Source organism: Aulonocara stuartgranti, assembly GCF_965226115.1.
Source record: "Aulonocara stuartgranti genome assembly, chromosome: 8".
NCBI classification, from domain to species: domain Eukaryota; kingdom Metazoa; phylum Chordata; class Actinopteri; order Cichliformes; family Cichlidae; genus Aulonocara; species Aulonocara stuartgranti.
In genome coordinates, this window is record NC_138959.1 from 18,346,240 (window position 1) to 18,366,070 (window position 19,831).

At 40.6% G+C, this 19,831-nt stretch overlaps 1 protein-coding gene across 2 annotated transcripts; it reads left to right on the forward strand.

Moving 5' to 3' along the window:
• Nucleotides 1–3,521: 3,521 nt before the first annotated feature.
• On the forward strand, nt 3,522–17,556 carry tbc1d24 (TBC1 domain family, member 24). 2 transcript variants are annotated; one of them, XM_082544083.1, is made up of 8 exons: nt 3,522–4,116; nt 6,225–6,314; nt 8,730–9,836; nt 10,794–10,952; nt 11,252–11,315; nt 12,442–12,537; nt 14,954–15,200; nt 16,532–17,556. In XM_082544083.1, exons 3-8 carry the CDS (start codon nt 8,851–8,853, stop codon nt 16,684–16,686), a joined length of 1,707 nt encoding a protein of 568 aa, XP_082400209.1. In that variant the 5' UTR covers nt 3,522–4,116; nt 6,225–6,314; nt 8,730–8,850; the 3' UTR covers nt 16,687–17,556. The 2 variants fall into 2 exon arrangements, with proteins under 2 accessions (XP_082400209.1, XP_082400210.1); XM_082544084.1 differs by lacking the exon at nt 6,225–6,314.
• Nucleotides 17,557–19,831: the final 2,275 nt, after the last annotated feature.

Here is a 19,831-nt window from a genome sequence, read left to right on the forward strand (position 1 = left end):
CCTGCAGGAAAAACCGCCAGCTTGTTTGGCCAGTGGTCTTTCGGCATTTCTGTTATGTTCATTAGACTGATAGAGATGCTAAAAACAAAAAAACGCCTGTCACCAGCGTGTTGTAGGTCAGTGTGAGTCATACACAGAGATGTCTCAACAGTTTGCCTCACAAAACCAGTCAGCACACAGACAACCACACATTCAGAAACATCCTCACCTCTGTAGGCCTTCAACCCAACCCAGTGGCAGCCATCTGGCCTGCTTTGAAAACACAAACTTGAAAAAGCAAATAAAGTTAAGGACGGGACGTGGCTTGCCTCCTTTTTTACTTCTTTCCGCTCTCTTTTCCCTCCGTCTCTGGCCCTGCCTTTTCTCTCTCTCCCAGGGCCTATGGGTAGGCATCCTGCGGTAGTCAAGGGAACCAGACTCCCCTTTAAAGAAGACAATACCCAGAGTGCTGCTTCGGCCTTTCAGAGGTACAATGGAGCCCACGCTACTGGGTGTCACTTTCTTTCAGGCTCACATTAAGTCCTAGTAGTGAATTAATACACAAGCTGGGAACTTATTTAGGTAGCTCAGTGGGTGCAAAGCTTTGGTGCTAAATGAAATGTTATAGACACAAGATGGAAGGAACTTAATGACAGTGAAAATCATAATGATGGTGATAGAACAAAGAAAATGCCCACTCGAAAGTGTGTAAGTAACAATGCAGGGAAAAGATTGTAAGTTTGACATGTTATGTTGTAACTATGTCAGGGTTAGATAGAATTTCATGCGTTTGAGGCGCAGATTTTGGTGTATGTAAAAGTATGTTTCACCAAATCTGATTATGAATTACTTCTGAGATGGCCTTATAGTCCAAGTCCTGCAGTGGAAAGTGAGAAAGTGAAAATGAAAAAGGTCTTTCTAAAGCACTCCAGTGTTAACTTGGGCTTAAACGTTATAGCAGAGCATTTTTTTTAGGGACCTATATTTTCTTTGTCCTATTTGGCAGAAAAAGCTCTAATGTGTGTCACGTGTAAGTTAACATGATTCAGGGCAGCAAACATTCTAAGCTGGTTCCTTTAGGAGTAATTTAAGAACACAAACTCTACTGTTTTTGTGAGCATGTAGGCTACGAGTACATGTATGCTGTAAATACACTGCATCCGGCTTCTGAGAAAGTTCTTCCATTGAAACGCTCCAAGTGACCACCATGACTGGCAGTCATCAGGAAATTCACAGAAGCATAGTTGCCTTCTTAACCTGTTCCTAACTCTGCTTCATTCTTTCTCTAGTGCCAGTGGCAGTAAACAAAGTGGATCATGCTAACGTGGTCCCAGAGGACGCATTACGATGCATTTTGGTACAACTAGGATGTCGCAGTACAGTTTTCCCCCAAAGAGACATATCGGTGTCTATGATGTGGCCACACCTCTGGTAGAATGAAAAATAAAATATGTGGGCATAGACACACCTGTCACTTCATATACCTGCTTTATTGTGGCAACAGTCCTGCTGTTTAAACAGAGCTTTTCCTTTATTCTTCCCATTATAACACACAAAGAGCTTTTCTAAGAACTTGAAGCTCGGTTAGATAAGATAAGATAAGATAAGATAAGATAAGATAAGATACCTTTATTAGTCCTACAAGTGGGAAATTTCATGTTAAGCCAGAATGAAAGGACAAGTCAAACTGGCCCTCTCTTCTTGCTCAGATCATAAGTATACAGGGTAGTATACCTGAAGTTCTGTGTCCTCAGTAATATGTCTGGGTGAAACAATGTTGGCCACAGTGTGACTCCAGAGCCACGTGGCTTCCAATGCCAACATGTACAGCTGACAGAGACTGCGTGGAGGTCTCTTGGCTGTACTAACTGCTGAAAGAAAACAGTATTCACTGACTGATTGAGTTCTCTCTCAGGGACATTCCTGATTTGGCTTCAAAGGGTGACTTGTCCAAAACCTGTCAGACCAATGGAAGGTCCAGTGCTGCTGCACGACTCGCTCAGAGGGTCCATTGCCTCCTGACAGAGAGGATCTTCTTGGCTATTTGTGCCCTATGACGAGAATGTAGTTCAAAAGTATTGACCCACCATCCTTGCTAAAGAACCCCTTACATTCAGAGTGGTATCCACAAACTGAAGCCCTAAATCAGTCAGGGATGATTTAATCCCTTCAATTGCCTTATCTTCCCATCGAGCTAGATGGGGAGGTCAGTTCTCCTCATGTGATGCTACAGGTCTTTGTGTGGTACATGGAGGAGCTTTGAAAATCAGGTCCCTAATGGTCATTTGGACAGCAGTAAGTGGACCCTGTGATTTGACGGTCTCACCATGTGAAGCAGGGTTATTATTAAAGGGATTGGGGGGAAGGTGCAAAGAAGACCGGGTGTTTGTGAGACAAGGTACTGGCCAAAAGGCTTGGATGGTGAGAGCATCCACCCCCAGTTGGGGTATTTGTCTGTCTATTAAAATTGGCTCGGTTAGTATAGTGTGGTGACAGTGGATGACTGAAATAAACTGTCGACATGAGAGGACACATATACTGAATCAAAAACAGGGGTATTTAAATGGGGTTGCATAGCGGTGATCAAGTACAAGAGATGTGGGAATTAAATCAGAAATCAGAAATGAACCCAGTGTAGACTGTGTAAACGGGGCGATCGTGGCTCAAGAGTTGGCGGTTTGTCTTGTAACCGGAAGGTTGCCGGTTCGAGCCCCGGCTCGGACAGTCTCGGTTGTCGTGTCCTTGGGCAAGACACCTACCGCCTACTGGTGATGGCCAGAGGGGTCGATGGCGCAATATGGCAGCCTCGCTTCTCGCCCCAGGGCAGCTGTGGCTACAACTTTAGCTTGCCTCCACCAGTGTGTGAGAGTGAATGAATAGTGGAATTGTAAAGTGCTTTGAGTACCCGAAAAGCGCTATATAAATGCAATCCATTATTATTATTAAACTGTTGTTTTCATTTTTGTGAGGTTCATGTGCATCCCTGTGTTCTAATACGGATTGACTAAAGTAATTAAAGTACTGGAGCAAATGTATTAAGTTGCATTGATCCTATCTATGCTTTAACGGTGCCCTAGCCCCAACATATGCCTGCACATATGCTTCATGTAAGAGAGTGTGCTGATATTTGTATGCATGATAATACATCCATTCTGGCTGGAGTGGGAGGTAAATGGCGTCTTGGGTGGTGCAAAGTGTGAAATAGAAAAGACTTGATGAGTTATGAGTTATCCAGAGAACCATGTACATGGATGACAGATTAGATCTGCCTCACTGTGACATAGCTGCTCTCTTCTTTTGTCATTTCTGTGTGCTGTGCAACGTAATCAGTTTTGTGGTGGCTTTTTACTTATATTATATAGGGAAAAACAAATGCTGATATGTTTGTTTATTACTAGTAGTAGTATTTGCCCCTTTTTCTTTATTACTGAAGTACAAAATGACGGTATAAAAAGACATAGGCAGTGCGTGAGAGGAAGAGAGACAGAGCCAAATAACATTTTACCCAGAGTCGCTCTGTGATGGCCCCACAATTTAATCATCAGTAATAACTGTCATGTGTTGGGCGGTTGTATTTTGATGGTTGCTTTGAGTCCTGGACAAAGGCAGGGCTTGTTGTGCTTGCCAGGGTACTTCCTGTCCTGTTCCAGTGCCATCACATATTTGACACAGAAGGTCTGGAAGTAAACAGGACATAGCAGATAATGGGATCTACCACGCAACAGTACTTTTCTTCAGAAACTAAGCCATGGATAAATATTTGAGTTACTCTTTGTTGCACTCAGCAGAGTTTATGGAATTTCATAGCTTTTTGTGTAACATAAATGTTTGATACTGGCATGCCCATGTCATAAACCCCAAATTTGGCATGTCTGCTACTAATATTATATAGTTTGTATTCTAGATTTATGTTTGTATTAACGTTGGTTTTTTTTCACAAAAATAATCTAACAACCTAGTGAGTGTACAGATAAGTAACTGAGAACAGTTTATATTTAACCACTCCATCTGAGCCCCTGTCTGCAGCTTCAGCAGCTGCACGCTCAAAAACGCTGCGTCCGGGATTGGAGGCAGTGCGCATGCTCGAGGGTACTTAATATGAACGCTGTCTCCCGTCTCAAGACATCTCAGACTCAGGTAGGGATATTCATTTAATTTTCTTCTGACAGCTATTTATATATCGTCTTCCTTGTTGTGGAGTAAAGGTCATACTCTGGCGTGTTTCTAGCTTTGTGGATATGACACGCTTTTCTAAAAAATAAATAAATAAGCGGAAACATCTTGTTATAAACAAACTCCAAGACAGCCTTTGGACCAAATTAATTTGTGGTTGACAACGTCCATGCTGGCTAATGAAGCAACGTTAGCCAAGAGCTTGCTCAAATGTTTTAGCGTTTGTCCGTATCTGCACGCTTGTTGTGGAGGTTATGTGTTTAGCGAGTAGGTTTTGTGCGGCTAGTTAAGGTTCCGGTTGCTCCTGAATTGCACTGACAGATGCGGCTAGCTAAGGCTAACAGTGCTAACTTGGCAAGTGTGAATGGAAAAGGGTATATCAGATTTACTCCGGCGGTAATGTTAAATACCCTGTGACCCGTGGCCGCTTGTTTCGTGCTAGCTTATTTTGCCTCAGCTGGTTAGCTGACGTTAATCGTTTATAGGATTGAAAATGCAGCTAATTTGGAGCTGTCACCTCAGTATGTGATGACACAATTGTACCTGCAGCCTTACCTTAGCCGTTTGTGTGCTTTTACTGAGCGTCCAGAATGAAACTAAAAGCAGTAATTGGTTTTATAGTACAGCTAGCTAACAGTACAGTACGCTCTCCGTTAAGGCTAGCAAGAAGCTTCCTCCTCCTCCCCTCGGTACGTTTTACATTAATATCTGAGGCAGGTTTTGTTTTGTTTATTTCAAATGGACATGGAGCATCAAAAGAAGTACGGAAATGTGTGTGTGTGTGTGTGTGGGGGGGGGGTCTTTTCTTTCTGTAAATTTTCAGACACATAGTAATACAGCTGCCATCCCAGTGTCATTCTCATCTACATCTATTATCTGTGAATGTAAAGTGTATATAGTGATTAAATCAAACATTCTTTAGCTGGAAACCCTTAAACTATTACAATATTCTTTCTTTTTTGTTTTTTAAATGCCTACAGGAAAATTCTGTTATCTTGATGAAAGGTTAAAAATCTTTGCTTTGGTTTGCAATTAAAATGCAGTTTGGTTAGGATAAATCCAACCATTTGAGCCCTGAGATTTGGGAACTCGTAATTGGTCAAAATAATGGCTAGGCTGTATCAGTCTGACATCTTTATTGAGCAGCATTTGTGTAATTATTTTAAACAGGATTGCATTTAGATTTTACAGGTCACAAACAAAACAAAACCACAAAAAAAGGAAATGGCCGTAAAGCAAAAGTTTAGCAATTCTGTGGGACGAATAAGACTGTTTCACTTCTTGTTTTGGGGGTTCTTCAGTCATTCATAGTGATTGCACGCCTCGAGTGAGTTTTCCTTACTTTTCAGAGCCATGGTAAAAACTTCAGCTCGTACCTTTTGTTGTCATTAATTCCTTGTGGATTTTACGGTGTAATTCTCCTGTAATAGAAGCTGCCCTCTTTTCATCTTTGCCTTCTTTCTTTATTTTTAAATACAGATTTATTCTGTTCTTTAGTCACCCAGTGAAATATTCATCCTGCAAAACAAGACCAAAACTGCTCATTCCAGTATGTGGTTCATGAAATTCCAAACCTTTTTTCTCAGAACATTCCTGTGTTTAATGCGGACAGAAATTTCTATTTTTAATTCAAGCAAACAACAAGACCTGTGTGATAGAGCACAGTTTTTCCGATGAAGCCCAGACTACAGGTGTGACCGCACTATAAAACAGTGTGCGACTGTGCTACAGACTGCCAAACTATTCTTAGACCTAATCTTAGCCACTATATTATCGAGTCTGACTTTGATCAGTTGCACCCAGTGTCACGTGTATAATGGCAACATTTAGGTGAAACATGCCCTTATTTATTATAAGTAGGACAGTTATATCGCGAGTGCTCCCAGCTTCTCATGCAAGGATATGTTGATATCGTCCTCTATGTGACAGTTATATAAACAGATTTTTAATGACTGTCTCTTTTAGTGTATTGCAAGTGATCTTTGGACTGCCATCTTCATGTGACGTCTTGAGAAAGGGGAAATAAAAGCACCCAAAAAGATTGTGCTTCAGCTATTCTCCGTATGTTTCAGGGCGCAACTGATTTGTAGACGTACCATCTGCCTGTATCATGTGGGATGTGAAACAGTTAGTTAACAGCTTGTGACCTTCAACAATTACAGGTTTGGTTTTTTTTTTCTAGTAGCCAATTAAATCAGCCAAAGGTGTTTGCACACAAGTCATTTCAAGCTTTCACAGGTGTATGAGGTGTATGATGCACATGCATTTTTGTATTTGTCAGAACATGATTAGGGAAATTGATCAGTAGTGTGTCTTCATTACAGATTTACTGTGGTCATTATGCATTCCATCTCTCAAATCGCTTCTTATGGAAACAGAACTTTCTGAGTCTTTATTTTTGTGCATTTTTCTAATTTAACATTGCTACATATTGGGCAGTATTTTATGTATTCTGGTGTAAATACCAATGCTACATTTGTTATCCATTTATTAGTTTTTCTTTTTATAGCACTCGTTTTTTTTGTATTTTGTACAGTACCATGCTATAAAGTCTAATTTTCCACTTTCAGATATTCATATTTCTTCCTAATTGTATGCTTATCCTCAGCTAGCTCATATACACTAAATTGCCAAAAGTATTCACTCGTTTGTCATATAAACTTGAGTGACATCCCAAAAGACCCTAAGGCTACGTTCACACTGCAGGTCTTAATGCTCAATTCCGATTTTTTTTTAATCAAATCCGATATTTTTGTCTGCTTGTTCACACTACAAATAAAATGTGACAGCAAACGCGCTCTAGTGTGAACCCTCAAAGCGGCCCGCATGCACAAAAGAAGACGTCACACACAACGCGCTCTGTTTAGGCCCAGAACAAACAGTATTGTTTGACTGATGGCCGTTAATATAAAGACTTGTTTCATACTCTACATTTCCCAATTTTGCTTTAAGTTATAAAGTTATTTTGTTATTTACATATGGCCTAATAATTATCCTTATTGCTGTTTTAGAGCGGAGCGGTGCTTCAAAGGATAGTTTCAGATTTCTGTCAGAATCTGCAGATTATACAGTACAAATAAAATGTTCACGTTTCTCCAACGTTGTCTTCCCAACAGTTTCACTGACATCTACACTGGATGGCCAGGAAGCGTTCACGATGTCTTCTCGGGCGCTTCTCCGGCGCTGATAATTGGCGTCTGTCTTGTGTCAGTGACGTAAAAGACGGATTTAATGCGGCATGACCGTTCAAACAGCAGTCGCTTTCTAAAACATCGGATATGTATCGCATTCAGTACCACATACGAAAGTGACCCAGATCAGATTTGAAAATATCGGATTTGTGCCGTTCACACTGTCATACCATGATCGGATATGGGTCGCATAGCGTCAAATAAGTCGGGTTTGATGCGCTTTCACCTGCAGTGTGAACGTAGCCTAATTTATCCCAAAGGTGTCGTATCAGGTTGATGTCAGGACTCTGCACAGGCCAGTCAAGTTCTTCCACACACTGACCCAGATATCCATGTCTTTATGGACCTTGCTTTGTGCACTGGTGCGCCGTCATGTTGGAACAGTAAGGGGTAATCCCCAAACTGTTCCCAAAATGTCTTGATATACTGAAGCATTAAGAGTTACTTTTTACTGGAATTAAGGGGCTGAACCTAACTCCTGAAAAAGAACCCTCACACATAATCCCCCCCTCCACAAATTTTACGGTTGGCACAATACACAAGTACTGTTCCCCTGGCAACTACCAAACCAGACCCATCCATCGGTTAGCCAGATGGAGAAGTGTGATTCATCACTTGTGAGAACACGTCTCCACTGCTCTAAAGTCCAATGGTAGCATGCTTTACAGCACTGCACCTGACGCTTTGAATTGTGCTTAATGATGTTAGGTTTGGGTGCAGCTGCTTGGCCATAGAAAGTCATTCAATGAAGCTCTCTACGCGCTGTTCTTGAGCTAATCTGAAGGTCACATGAAGTTTGAAAGTCTATAGCTACTGACTCTGCAGAAAGTAATCAACCTCTGGGTACTATGTGCCTCAGCATCTGCTGAGCCAGCAGAGCCACTTTGTGGCTAAGTATCTGTCATTCCCAGTCACTTCCACTTTGTTATAATACCACTAGCAGTTGACTTTGGAATATTTAGTAGCACGACTGGGCATGTTGCACAGCTGACATCCTATCATGATGCCACGCTGGAATTCACAGAGCTCCTGAGAGCGACCCATTTTTTTCACAAATGTTTGTAGAAACAGTCTGAATGCCTAGGTACTCAATTTCTATACGCCTGTGGCCATGGAAGTGATTGGAACACCTTAATTCAATGACGGCGATGGGTGAGTGAATACTTCTGGTAATATATTGTACTTAGTGTAGATCAGGACTAATTAGATAAGTTCACTAAGGGCTCAGAAGGTGGAAGCCATTTTCGAACAAATCTTTCAAGTGATAAATATGAAATTTACATCGGTGGGAACTGAATAATTCTATGATGCTACTGACAGTTACTAATAATGCATGTGCATAACTATAAGCTTTTTTTGATTCTTGTCACCCTTGTTTTTTTCCAGTGACCACAATGGGCAGATAAGAAAGACAAAATATCTGCTGTGTGGAGGCTAGAAGGTTAGTAAGACCTCGGCAGATACCTCCTCTTTTCCTGCACGAGCAGTCCAGCAAGTTTACAGCACAATGGCTGAAGAAGACTATGGCAGCTTTGTGGACTGGAACCAGATGGGCGATTTGGCCAAGAGCAGCGGGCCCACCAAGGTGGACACTAAAGATCTGAAAGAGTTCAAACGGATGGCTCGACAAGGTTATTGGGCCAAGAACCACAAGCTGCGGGCACAAGTCTACCAGCAACTCATCAAAGCCATTCCTTGCCGTACAGTGACCCCAGATGCAGCAGTGTATCGTGACATTATGGGAAATGCAGCCACAAAGAAAACCTCCACCAACGTCCCACTACCAGAGTTTGTGGATGGAAATCCCATACCGCGGTACTGTCTGAAGCCGGAGGCAGTAGCCTCAGCCCATCAGATCATCAACTGCCTCGCTGGACACTTTCCAGATATCTCTCATTGCCCAGCTCTTCCTGCAGTTACTTCATTGCTCCTGCACTTCAGTGTAGACGAAGCTCAGTGTTTTGAGCATGTCAGCCGCATACTGGCATGCAACGAGCCAGGGAAGCGACTTATAGACCAGACCTTCCTGGCTTATGAGTCTAGCTGCATGACCTTCGGTGACCTAGCCAATAAGTACTGCACAGCTGCTCACAAACTGATCGTTGCCACGGCTCAGGATGTGATGGATGTCTACTCAGACTGGCAGCGCTGGGTCCTCGGTGACCTGCCTTTTAGCCATGTGGTTAGGGTCCTAGATGTCTACCTAGTAGAGGGCTATAAGGTTCTTTACCGCGTGGCAGTAGCCTTGCTCAAGTTCTATCGCAAGCATAAAATGGGAGCAGAGGGGGGGCAGGGCAACCAGCAGCAGGATTCAAACAAAATCAAGGCAGATATTCAGGTATTTGTTAAGGGCATTGCTTCCACCGTCACACCTGACAAGCTGCTCGAGAAGGCATTCTCCATCCGCCTGTTCAGCCGCAAGGAGATCACCCTGCTGCAGCTTACAAATGAGAAGTCCCTGCAGCAAAAAGGAATCACTGTGAAGCAGAAGCGGTAAAGTTTAAAAAAGAAAAAAAAGAAAAAAGTAAATGTTTTATTTTTTGTTTTGTTTGTTTTTTTAAGTGGGTAAATGTACTTTCTAAACTTCAAAACTGGGCTATTTCCTGTGCGGACACTTTGCTACACGCTGTGTTTATGTCTAAAAATGTGGCTTTATGTCATTACTCTGCTTTTTTTAAGTTAATGTTACCACATGTTGTATAATTTTTATAATAAACTTAACCAAATGGCTTCTCACAGTCCCATACTAGGAGTTGAGCTCTTTTAATAAAATTAATCAGTCCACTTTGTTAATCTAGCAATATGTGAACTCTAATGTTTCATAATTTACCATTACCTTCAGTCTGGAAATCTACTGCCATTAGAATGAAAATACTTGAACATGACTAAACTTCCTTCACGGTTTGTGGACTTCACCCTGGTATGCATGGCATGCAGACGACCAATATAAACCATTTGAAATATAATTTAGCACAAGTGTAGAGTAGATATGTTTACAGTCTTAACTGTTTTAGCATTTTTTTTATTTTATTTTATTTTTTGTTGGTAGCAATGCCCTCTGTCTTTTAAGCTTTATATTCTGGCATGCTGTAGGAAACTGTTTGAGTTGCTTTGCATCCTTTTCTCACCGTCTGTTCTTTTTTCTTTTCTGCTTGGTTTGTGCCACGATTTTTCCATGCACCATGTTCTGTCTCATCTGCACACCACTCCTGTGTTTGCCACATTGGTTCTTTTACAGCTCTAGGTGGGTGCTCTTTCATGGTTACACTTATTTCTGATACCCGTTTTAAATAACCTGTGACCAAGTTGCTGTTTTGTGGTTTGTTTGTTTTTTTGTTTTTTTCCCCCGGGGGGGGGGGGGGGTATTTTATACATATCTCTTCACTGTATGGGATGCTCTTTCCGAACCTCTCTCTCTTTCCTGTGTCTAAATTGCTTTGGCATCTGCAGGCGGAACGTGCAGCTGGCACTTAACCCTGACACATTTTCCTCGGAGATAGTCAGTGCCAAGGAGATGCATGACATCTGGTCATGGATCCCAGAGCGCTTTGCCCTGTGCCAACCACAGCTTCTCTTCACAACCTCCACTCACGGTTGCAGCCTGAACAGGTGCATTTTACAATTTAATTAAGTGTTAGCTGCTGCTCATAATTTACATTTTATAACTTTGAATGAAATTAATAACTAAAAGTTTGGGTAAATCTGAATTTAAGGTTACATTTTTCTTTTAATGGAGTCAAATCAATTTCTTTCATGGCTTAAAGCAACGGCTTCTTGTTTTAATAAAGTACAAAATACAAAAGTGTGTTACTGTTGCTGCATTACGATCCACTGGATATGTGTTAGTTTCAGTATTAGGTGTTTAATAAGACTGTTGCAGTGAATTAAATGTTTTTCCTTTTTTACAGATTCTACTCGCATTGTGAGGGCCACGAACCCACTCTGCTCCTCATCAGGACCACAGATGGCGATGTAAGTAGCATTTTTTTTCTACTGACGTAAATATTGTTTATTTTGTCTGAAGGAAACAGTGGAATGTGCCATCAGATATTTTATTATGATCAACGAGCTAAGATAAAATACGAGTAAAATGCGACCTCATATTTGGAACCAACCTTTGGGCGATCTCGATCCAGTCTGTGATGTGTGAGAAGGAAAAATTAAGCAACCTCATGAGTATTACTCATACTTTGTACATTTTGTCACAATAAAGAGGAAGCAAAGATCAGTTTTCTCTGAACTGCAGAAAACTGAACTGCAGTTTGTGACTCTGCTCAGCGCTGCTGCCTCTATGAGCTCAGCGTGATGACGCTTGAACCAGCACTCCACCTGCTGCAGCCTCTGTGGTGGTGTGACCCTCCAGCTTGCAGAGGATCTTCAGAGCAGAAGCACTGCTGTCACCGGCTGCAGTCCAAGACAAAGTGGAGTTTAACAGTCTTATCAGTAAATGGATTGGATTGTTGTCAGAGACGGGCATGCATAAATGTTAGCTTAATTTTTCTCCATTTAGGGATGCAGGTCTGTACTGAGATTGCGTTAAAGTTTGAGTTTAATGCACAAGTAAAAACGTTTGCACAAATGTCTTAACATATTTCTGCACTTTTTCTTTCTATGTTTCTGTTTTGGTTTCTTAGTTTAAGGGCTTTTGCCGACCCCCAAGTCATTCTTGCCCTCTGACCCTCCCTAATATATAACTATCATTAGTTTCTATCTTTGTCTGATACAGGGAGCATCAAAGGTAAAAATGTCATGTTTGACAAGTAAAGTCCTTCTTAGCACATGCAATAGGTGTGACCTACTCGTAGCATTAACTCAGTCATTGCTCTTTATTTAAGGAGCTAAAGAGGCTAAGATTAGGTTTCTGTTTTTCAAAGTAGACTCGGGTTATATTTTTGTCCTGGGTTCTGTGAACTGGGTTTAAAGTTCCTGATTATACATGTGTCGTATGATTGGATTATCCTGGCATTAGTGTTGGCATCTTACAGACACCACAGTCAGAGTCCTTCCACTTGCTTGACTTTTGTCACAACCGCTGAAGGTGAATAAATCCACAAATTATCTCACTCATGCAGTTTTTACTTAATTTTTTTTCCAACAGGTATGCGGAGCGTTTCTGTCCACTGATTGGGAGGAAAGGAAGAGAGGAGGCAACAAGTTGAGCTTCTTCGGCACAGGGGAATGTTTTGTCTTCAGGGTAAGATTATTTTCAGTTATCTAGTAGCAAAAAACCAATTTTTTTTCTTAAAGACATCATTTGAGTCATTTTTAGAGATAGTTGGAATTTTTTTGTAGTGCTATTGTATGACCAGCAGGGGGTACCATCTATCTTTTTTCAAATGTTACTGTTGTCAATATCAATGGCCCCAGTTGGTGTATCATTTGGAGAAGTTTTCATACTAGGGCACAGTTCCCTATTCATTGACATGCTGTCAAGTGCAAAAAAAACAGCCACTCTTGTTGCTATTCTGGTGGCAGCAGTGCAACATTGCCTAGAAATAGAAATAAAGACTGGCTGTCTGTTCCCTTCTCTATGAATTATTTACTTGGCTAACTGTGTAAAGCTCAGCTGTGTGCTGTCTGAGCCTAGACACCAGAAAACACAGTCATCTCAAACACCAATACTTAAGCACACACATATCGGAAACTCCTGTAACCCGAAGCCCTCAGTATCGTAGCAGGCTCGTACCTGATACCACACCTGACACACACGAGAGACAGACTCCAGGACCAATGTCTATTGGATGGGCAGTAGAGGTTTGAACAGGACTAGGAGAAAATTAGTAGGATACAAGATAATGTATGCCATGCAAACATTAGAATAACCCTACCAAAAAAAAAAAGTTATCAGTCTCCAGAAGACGTAAACTTAAAGGTCTTACCTTCTCTTATGGGATTTTTCTTTTCTTTTTTCTATCGTTTACATTTTCAAATTCAAGAAAAGGACCTCAAACTGATGTTTGAGGTCCTTTTCTTACATGATCAGTAATGCCCCTTTGACAAGTCTCACAGCTTTCTAATGCTTTGCTAAAAGCTGTGAAGGTGATCCTCCATTCTTCCTTCATAAGGCTTCTAGTTCTGTAATTTTGGGACTTGTATCCACTTCTGTTTTGAGCTCTGTCCACAGTTTTTAGGTAGAGATTGTAAAGAGGAAAACTTCTGCTTTGTTTGTTTGTCTCTTTTTTTTTTTTTTTTTTTCTATGTGGTTGTATTTTTTTAACATGTTCAAAATAAAGATTACATTCAGTTCAGTTCTGTTTGCACCTCTTCAAGGAGCCTATTCTAGATTTTCAAGTGTTAGGGAGAGAGAGATTTTTTTTCAAAAACCTAGAGAAGAGAAGATGCCTGAAGAATGAAGAAGTGTACTAGTACAGATTTTCTAAAACAAAGGCAACGTGCAGAGCTGTAGTACCTACAGAAGAACAAAAATGATGAGCCATATCAAGCTGGAAGGAGAAGTAATTCAAATGAGTACATGAGTTTAAATACTTGGGGTCAGCCATCCAAAACAACTGACCGTGTAGAAGAGAGTGCGGGCAGGATGTTGTTAGTGGAGACGAGTATCACAGGTGATCTGTGACTGAAGGATGGCAGCAAGAATGAAAGGGAGGGTTAAAAGATGTTAGTGAGACATGCTGTGATGTATGGTTTGAGCACATTGCACTGACAAAAAGACTGTGGATGAGCTGGAGATGTTAAGATTTTCAATGGGAGTGACCAGGATGGACAAGATTAGAAATGAGTACATATCAAAGAAAGCTCGTGTTAGAGCTTGTATTGTTTCTCTGCTTGACTTAATTTACCCCATTTTCTCCAAACATTTCTTTATTCATTGTGGCCATAAAGCTTTGTTTCAACTTCATCAACACACTGGATTAGTTTTCTAATGTATGTGCCATGTTTAGATGTTCATTTGAAATCTTCTGATTGTAGACTCGTGAGGCATAAGAGAGGTTTTCTTCTGATGAGCCACGTTTTTGCAGGTGTTACGGCACAGTAAAGGTGCCACACCAGAGTCTACTAAATCATCATGAAGCTGCTCTGCAGTAAAAAGCTGAGTTTTCTTGTTTGTAGTTCTTAATGGTAAATTTCATGACTAGAAATCCAAGAAAATCTTCTGAGAAAACTGCTCCAACTTCTTAATTACATCTCAAACTGAGGACCCCTGAGGCTGAGTGTCTCCTCTGGGAAAATTTCAGAGTACCAGATGGCTGCTTAGAGGAGAATTTTTAAAGTAAAGTAAAAGTTATGTTAAAGCTCCAAACTTCTAGAGTCCCCCATCTTCTGTGTTTGTGGTGTGACTCCCCCCCCCCCCCCCAAGCAACAGTTTTGTTAAAGAGATTAGACGGTGCTGCCTTAACTCAGCAGTGGAAGACAGAGCTATTGAATTTGCTTGGTGAAGAAAATTCCAATGTCCACAGGAGACTGTTTTTCCTAAAGAATGCTAAATTCCATGATGCATCTGTTTGTTAAAATCAGGATTCATTTTGGGATATTAACTAATTTATGTGATTTTTAAGAAAATGGGTGTTTTGTTCTATTATTACTTCATTTAATGTGTAGTTTTCTGGTGTGTAGTTGTTAATTATAGACATTTCTGTTTCTCTTGTTAGCTGAAGCCGGAGATGGAGCGTTACGAGTGGATAGTAATCAGTCACCCTGAGCTGGCTTCGTCCATCAAGACCCAGGCTCAGAAAGAAACGGCAACATCTGAAGACCAGATCACAGACAGCAATAGCTTACAGCAGCCAGAAAAACCTCCTGGAGAGCTGTCACCATTTCTGTCTGCCCGCCACTTTAACCTGAACTCTAAGAATACTTCTATGTTCATGTCTGGAAATGTTGACTCCATCATAGTGGGTGAGTGGACTTTGACAGTATGTCTTTTATGTGTATTTCCCATTTTAAAGCGTGTTTTTTAAATAGTAACTTGTATTCTGTCATAATTAGGAAAATTGGTAAAGAACTAGCGCCTAATTTCTTAAAGGGGGTGCCATCGGCGTACCTAATTCTAATCAGGTGCTGTTTTAAGCACACTGCTCTCCCCCTACATGATTTGATGATGAATAGTCATCAAATTGTCAAATTCTGAACACATTTTAATGACTTCTAAATCATTGTGATTTTTACTTTCCACAATAGTGAGCTATTGGTGTAAAACACACTTTTCAGCTTTTAATAAATTTTGAAACTGTATTTTTAGAGACCTGGAATGTAAATGTTTTTGTGATTTGTAAAAGTGGTTTATGCTAACTCTGATCAGTAATGCTAAAGACCTTTACTGATATCCTTTGATTTTAAACAGGGTAGCACTTGATGGAAAGCTTTTACTGCACATGCGGTAAAGACTTTTTGCAATCTCAAACATTATAAATAACATTACTAAAATACTTAAACAGAATAATGAACCAAAGAATGAGTCTGGATAGTTTTATGGTCCAAGTTTGATGTTTTATTGTCTGGGAAAATCCTGTTTCACCAAATGAGCAAATGTACTCTATTGGCCTGAGATCTATTGACTCTGGAGGTGGTTTAGTACAGTGAACTCACTGTCATGTTCGGAAACTAGTTAAAGGTGATTTGAGCATTGTGACCTGGTGTTTTATCCTGCTGAAAACAGCCATCAGAAGATGGTGCTCATAAAGTGGGAAGGACACCATCAGCAGCAAAGCTAATGCAGACCATGGTGTTTGAACAATGGTCAAGAGACACAGTGTGCAAATATCCCCCACACCATTACACCACCAACAACCTGGTGTGGTCTTCTGCTGCTGTAGCCCTTTTGCTTCAAGGTTGCACGTGTTGTACGTTGACAGATGCTCTTCTGCATATTTAAGTTACTGTTTCCTTCCGTTAGCTCCTTTTTTTTTGTGGACCAGTCTCTGTAAACCCCAGAAATGGTTGTGTGGGTAAAATCACAGTATATCAGCAGTTTCTGAGTTTCATACCAACCCAATGACCACATTCAGTCACTTAAAACACCTTTCTTCCTTATTCCATTTCTCAGTTTTAACTTTACCAAGTAATCTTGACCATGTCTACATGCCTACTTGCACTGAGTTGCTGCCACACTGATCAGATGTGTTGATCACTATATGTCGATGAAACAGTGTTAATATTAAAGAATCTGCTTGGAAGAAGTGCTGATCGTTGGTAACTCATGCAAACTCTGGCATCTTCTTTCCGATCAGGAGGAGGCAACGGCAACGCTCTGTATATCGACTCTGAGCTGAACCACGGGCGCACTGGCAGTTGCACTACCTTTGACAACCCGCCCCTGTGTGCAGAGAGCTTCCAGATTTCACTGCTAGAGGTGTGGGGCTTCCAGGACACCATGGCCTCATAATGCTGAGCACATACATGCAACACATACTTAGGTATTCATCCACAAACACTTAAACATGTGAAATAAGAAGTCAAGTGTTTTAGGTGGAAAACAGACATGCAAACAAAACCACATCCGTCCTGCAAATTCAACTCTGAATTACTTTTTTAAAAAAATGTATTAAAGCAGTTTGTTCAAATTTCTGCAAATGAACAAAAATGTTTCTTTTTTTTCCTGTTTATTTTTGTATTTATAGATTTGTGTACTCATTTTGTTGACGTGATAATGGAAATGTCCAGGATCAACCTGCTGAGCAAAAACATTTGATTTTCTGAATGTAAATTTAAGTCCTTTTTTTCTTCTGTAGTTTATCTCAATCTGCCAAACTCATTGTTAAGCTAACTCTGCAGTCCTTACATTACTATCAGGTCATGAGGTTTACAACAGCATGTGTGAAGTCGAGTCTCCGTGTTTGTGATATATGATGAACAAAAGAACCTAGATGTTAGAGAACCTGTCGTATCTTCCCACACTTCCTGATATATCGTGATGGGAGATCTGACAAATGAATTCATGGTGTAAATGTTTATGAAGATCTAGTGAATTTTTATGTTGCCATTTTGCACCAGCTTTCTCTTTGAGTCTGTGATGATTGTCTCCCTTTTGTGCAGTATATGAATATAATGTTGTTGTTGTTTTTTCTTCTCCTCTACATCATTTTCCTGTTATTTCCGTCCTTTCCAGTATAAAGATTGTAATGAGAAGTTGAAACGCTGTCCTGTTCCTAAAGTGTCGTTGGGGGGCCTCTGTGTGAGAGTGTGGATTTGAAAATGTGCTTCAGTAAAGTGTCAATTGAGTAATTGCAAATGTGAAAATACAGCATTAAGCTTTCATCAGAGTCATTGTGTTGTCATTGTTATTTTGTCTTGTTACTGAAGGTGTTTTCACCCACACACTGCAGTCCAAAAACAGCTTTAAACATCCATTTCCCTAAAACAACTCAGTGTGAGAGTAATACTAATGAATTCACAGTGAATAAATGGGTGTAAGTAAAAGTATTTCTACTAGTGAGAATGATTTTGAAGCGAGCCATCTGCTGCGGTGAGGAAAAGTGAACTCCAGACCCTGATTCTCCTGACATTATCCACAGTTCACATTTGAAGATTTAGCTTTCTAATCCTTTCAAATCTGTCACGTTTGTTCCTGCAAAGCAAGAGTTGCATTTTCTCCGATTTTCACAGAAGTGTGCCACATGCCTTTACGGTCAGCTGACCACACATTGTCTTGTGTTTGCTCTGTACTCCCAGCGGTTACTTTCAGTTAGCCTTTTCCCAAAGGGACTGCAAAGTTATACAAGTGTATACTGAAAGCCATATCACATAGGGATTGAGTTTTTTTGGGAGGGGGTTGTAAGCCTTCAAAGCACCTCAAACCCACAGAGAAATCTGTGATATTAAAACCACAACTGACACCCTAATTAGCAGAAATTAAATTCTTGCAAATTGCATATAAATCTGTAGTAAAGCTCCAGCTTTAAACTACTAAGAATGACAAGTAAATTGCTCAGACACACGCACCACGTCTATTTTCGTTTGGCTGTCTTGTGCATGTCTCTCTTTTGTGGAAGCTGACACTGACGCTGCATGACTGGAAAATATTCAGCAGATATGAGTCAGATATAGTTATAAATATATCTTGGTAGTGAGCTGCGCTGCAGAATTCAATTCATAGAAATCCATGCCACATTTCAATCAAACCTAACAGAGAAACTGAGCCTGCTGTATTTGAATCATGCATACCTACCAACTCACAGCTGTGGAAACTGATACACCTGGTTATTTATCAGACATTTTATTTGGCATGTCAATGTGCAAGCGATCAATGTCAGTGCAGTCATATAAATTAAAAAAGCGCAAACTGATTTGCAGTGTGTGTGTGCGCGCCTCGCTGTAATGTATCTGCAGAGATGCAGCAGCTTAAATGGCGAAGGAGTGGAGTAATTCCTTCTTTTACAGTAAGTGGAATTGACTCTGTCTCACCAAGGCTGTGCTCTCCATTCAGGATTCACACTCTCCTAATCGCACATGCACGGCTATATTTAGCTGCTCCTTTGGATGCTGGTCTGGCGCATCTCCTTGAAAAACCATGCTTCTTAGCCTCGAGGAATAAGATGCTTAAGTGTTTAACAGTACACTGAGACTGGTCTTTTCCTTGACCGCCACCCCTGCCACTTGGCTTAGTGAGTGGGTGGGTTAAAACACAGGCTGAGGAGGTCCCAACGAGTACTGATCTGATTCAATGACTGAATATTGCAGGAGCTGGTACTGGGGTGTGTGTGTGTGTTTAAAATGATGTCGAGGATTTCTGTTTCTTATGTAAATTTAGACACTGGGTATCTCAGTGTTGTTATGTAAAGGGAAAATTTTACATTATCTATGACATATAACATGTGTGGAACTGAGCAGAATCACTGAAAGCTAAAGGATGACAGTGTGCACTGACACTTTGTAGCAAACGTGCCTTTCATGATGCCCTTGTGAGAACTTCTCACAGTTCCCTCTTTCCCTTCCTTAAAAGTAATTCCAGAGATCAGCCAATAAATTATAGCGTATGCTCTCCTTACAACACAGTCATTACCATTTACTCAAAACAAACAGGAATCAATGAAGTGGGTATGTAGACTATCACATTACATGCTATTAAATAAGATAAGATAAGATAAGATAAGATAACTCTTTATTGTCATTGCACAGTCATACATAGTACAGTAGTACAATGAAATTGGAAAAACTGTCCTACGTCGGCACTACATATAACACAACACGACACGATATGACACATCACAACGTAACAAACAACACAACACAGTATATTAACTTAGTATAAAAAAGAAGAATAAGTGTATGTGTATTGCACACTGTTATTATTGCACATTAATTATTATTGCACCTTGTTATAAATATAAATATTATTGTTAGGCTCTGAGTATGAACACTATAATCCAGTCTCAGCTGAAATGCTACACACCTCTCTCTTCACCCCCCCACCCGGATCAATGAGTGTTCAGTCAAGGACCAGAAAAAGAGAAAACAGAAATGAAAGTCATTTCATTCATAGTGACCGTTTTGCTACCAGCATCACCACACACACAAACACACACACCATC

Coding starts and splice junctions, on each gene's coding strand:
- tbc1d24 (XM_082544083.1), top strand. CDS start 8,851: ATGGCTGAAGAAGACTATGGCAGCTTTGTGGACTGGAACCAGATGGGC. Junction 9,837..10,793: donor ATCACTGTGAAGCAGAAGCG/GTAAAGTTTAAA, acceptor TGGCATCTGCAG/GCGGAACGTGCAGCTGGCAC. Junction 10,953..11,251: donor CACGGTTGCAGCCTGAACAG/GTGCATTTTACA, acceptor CCTTTTTTACAG/ATTCTACTCGCATTGTGAGG.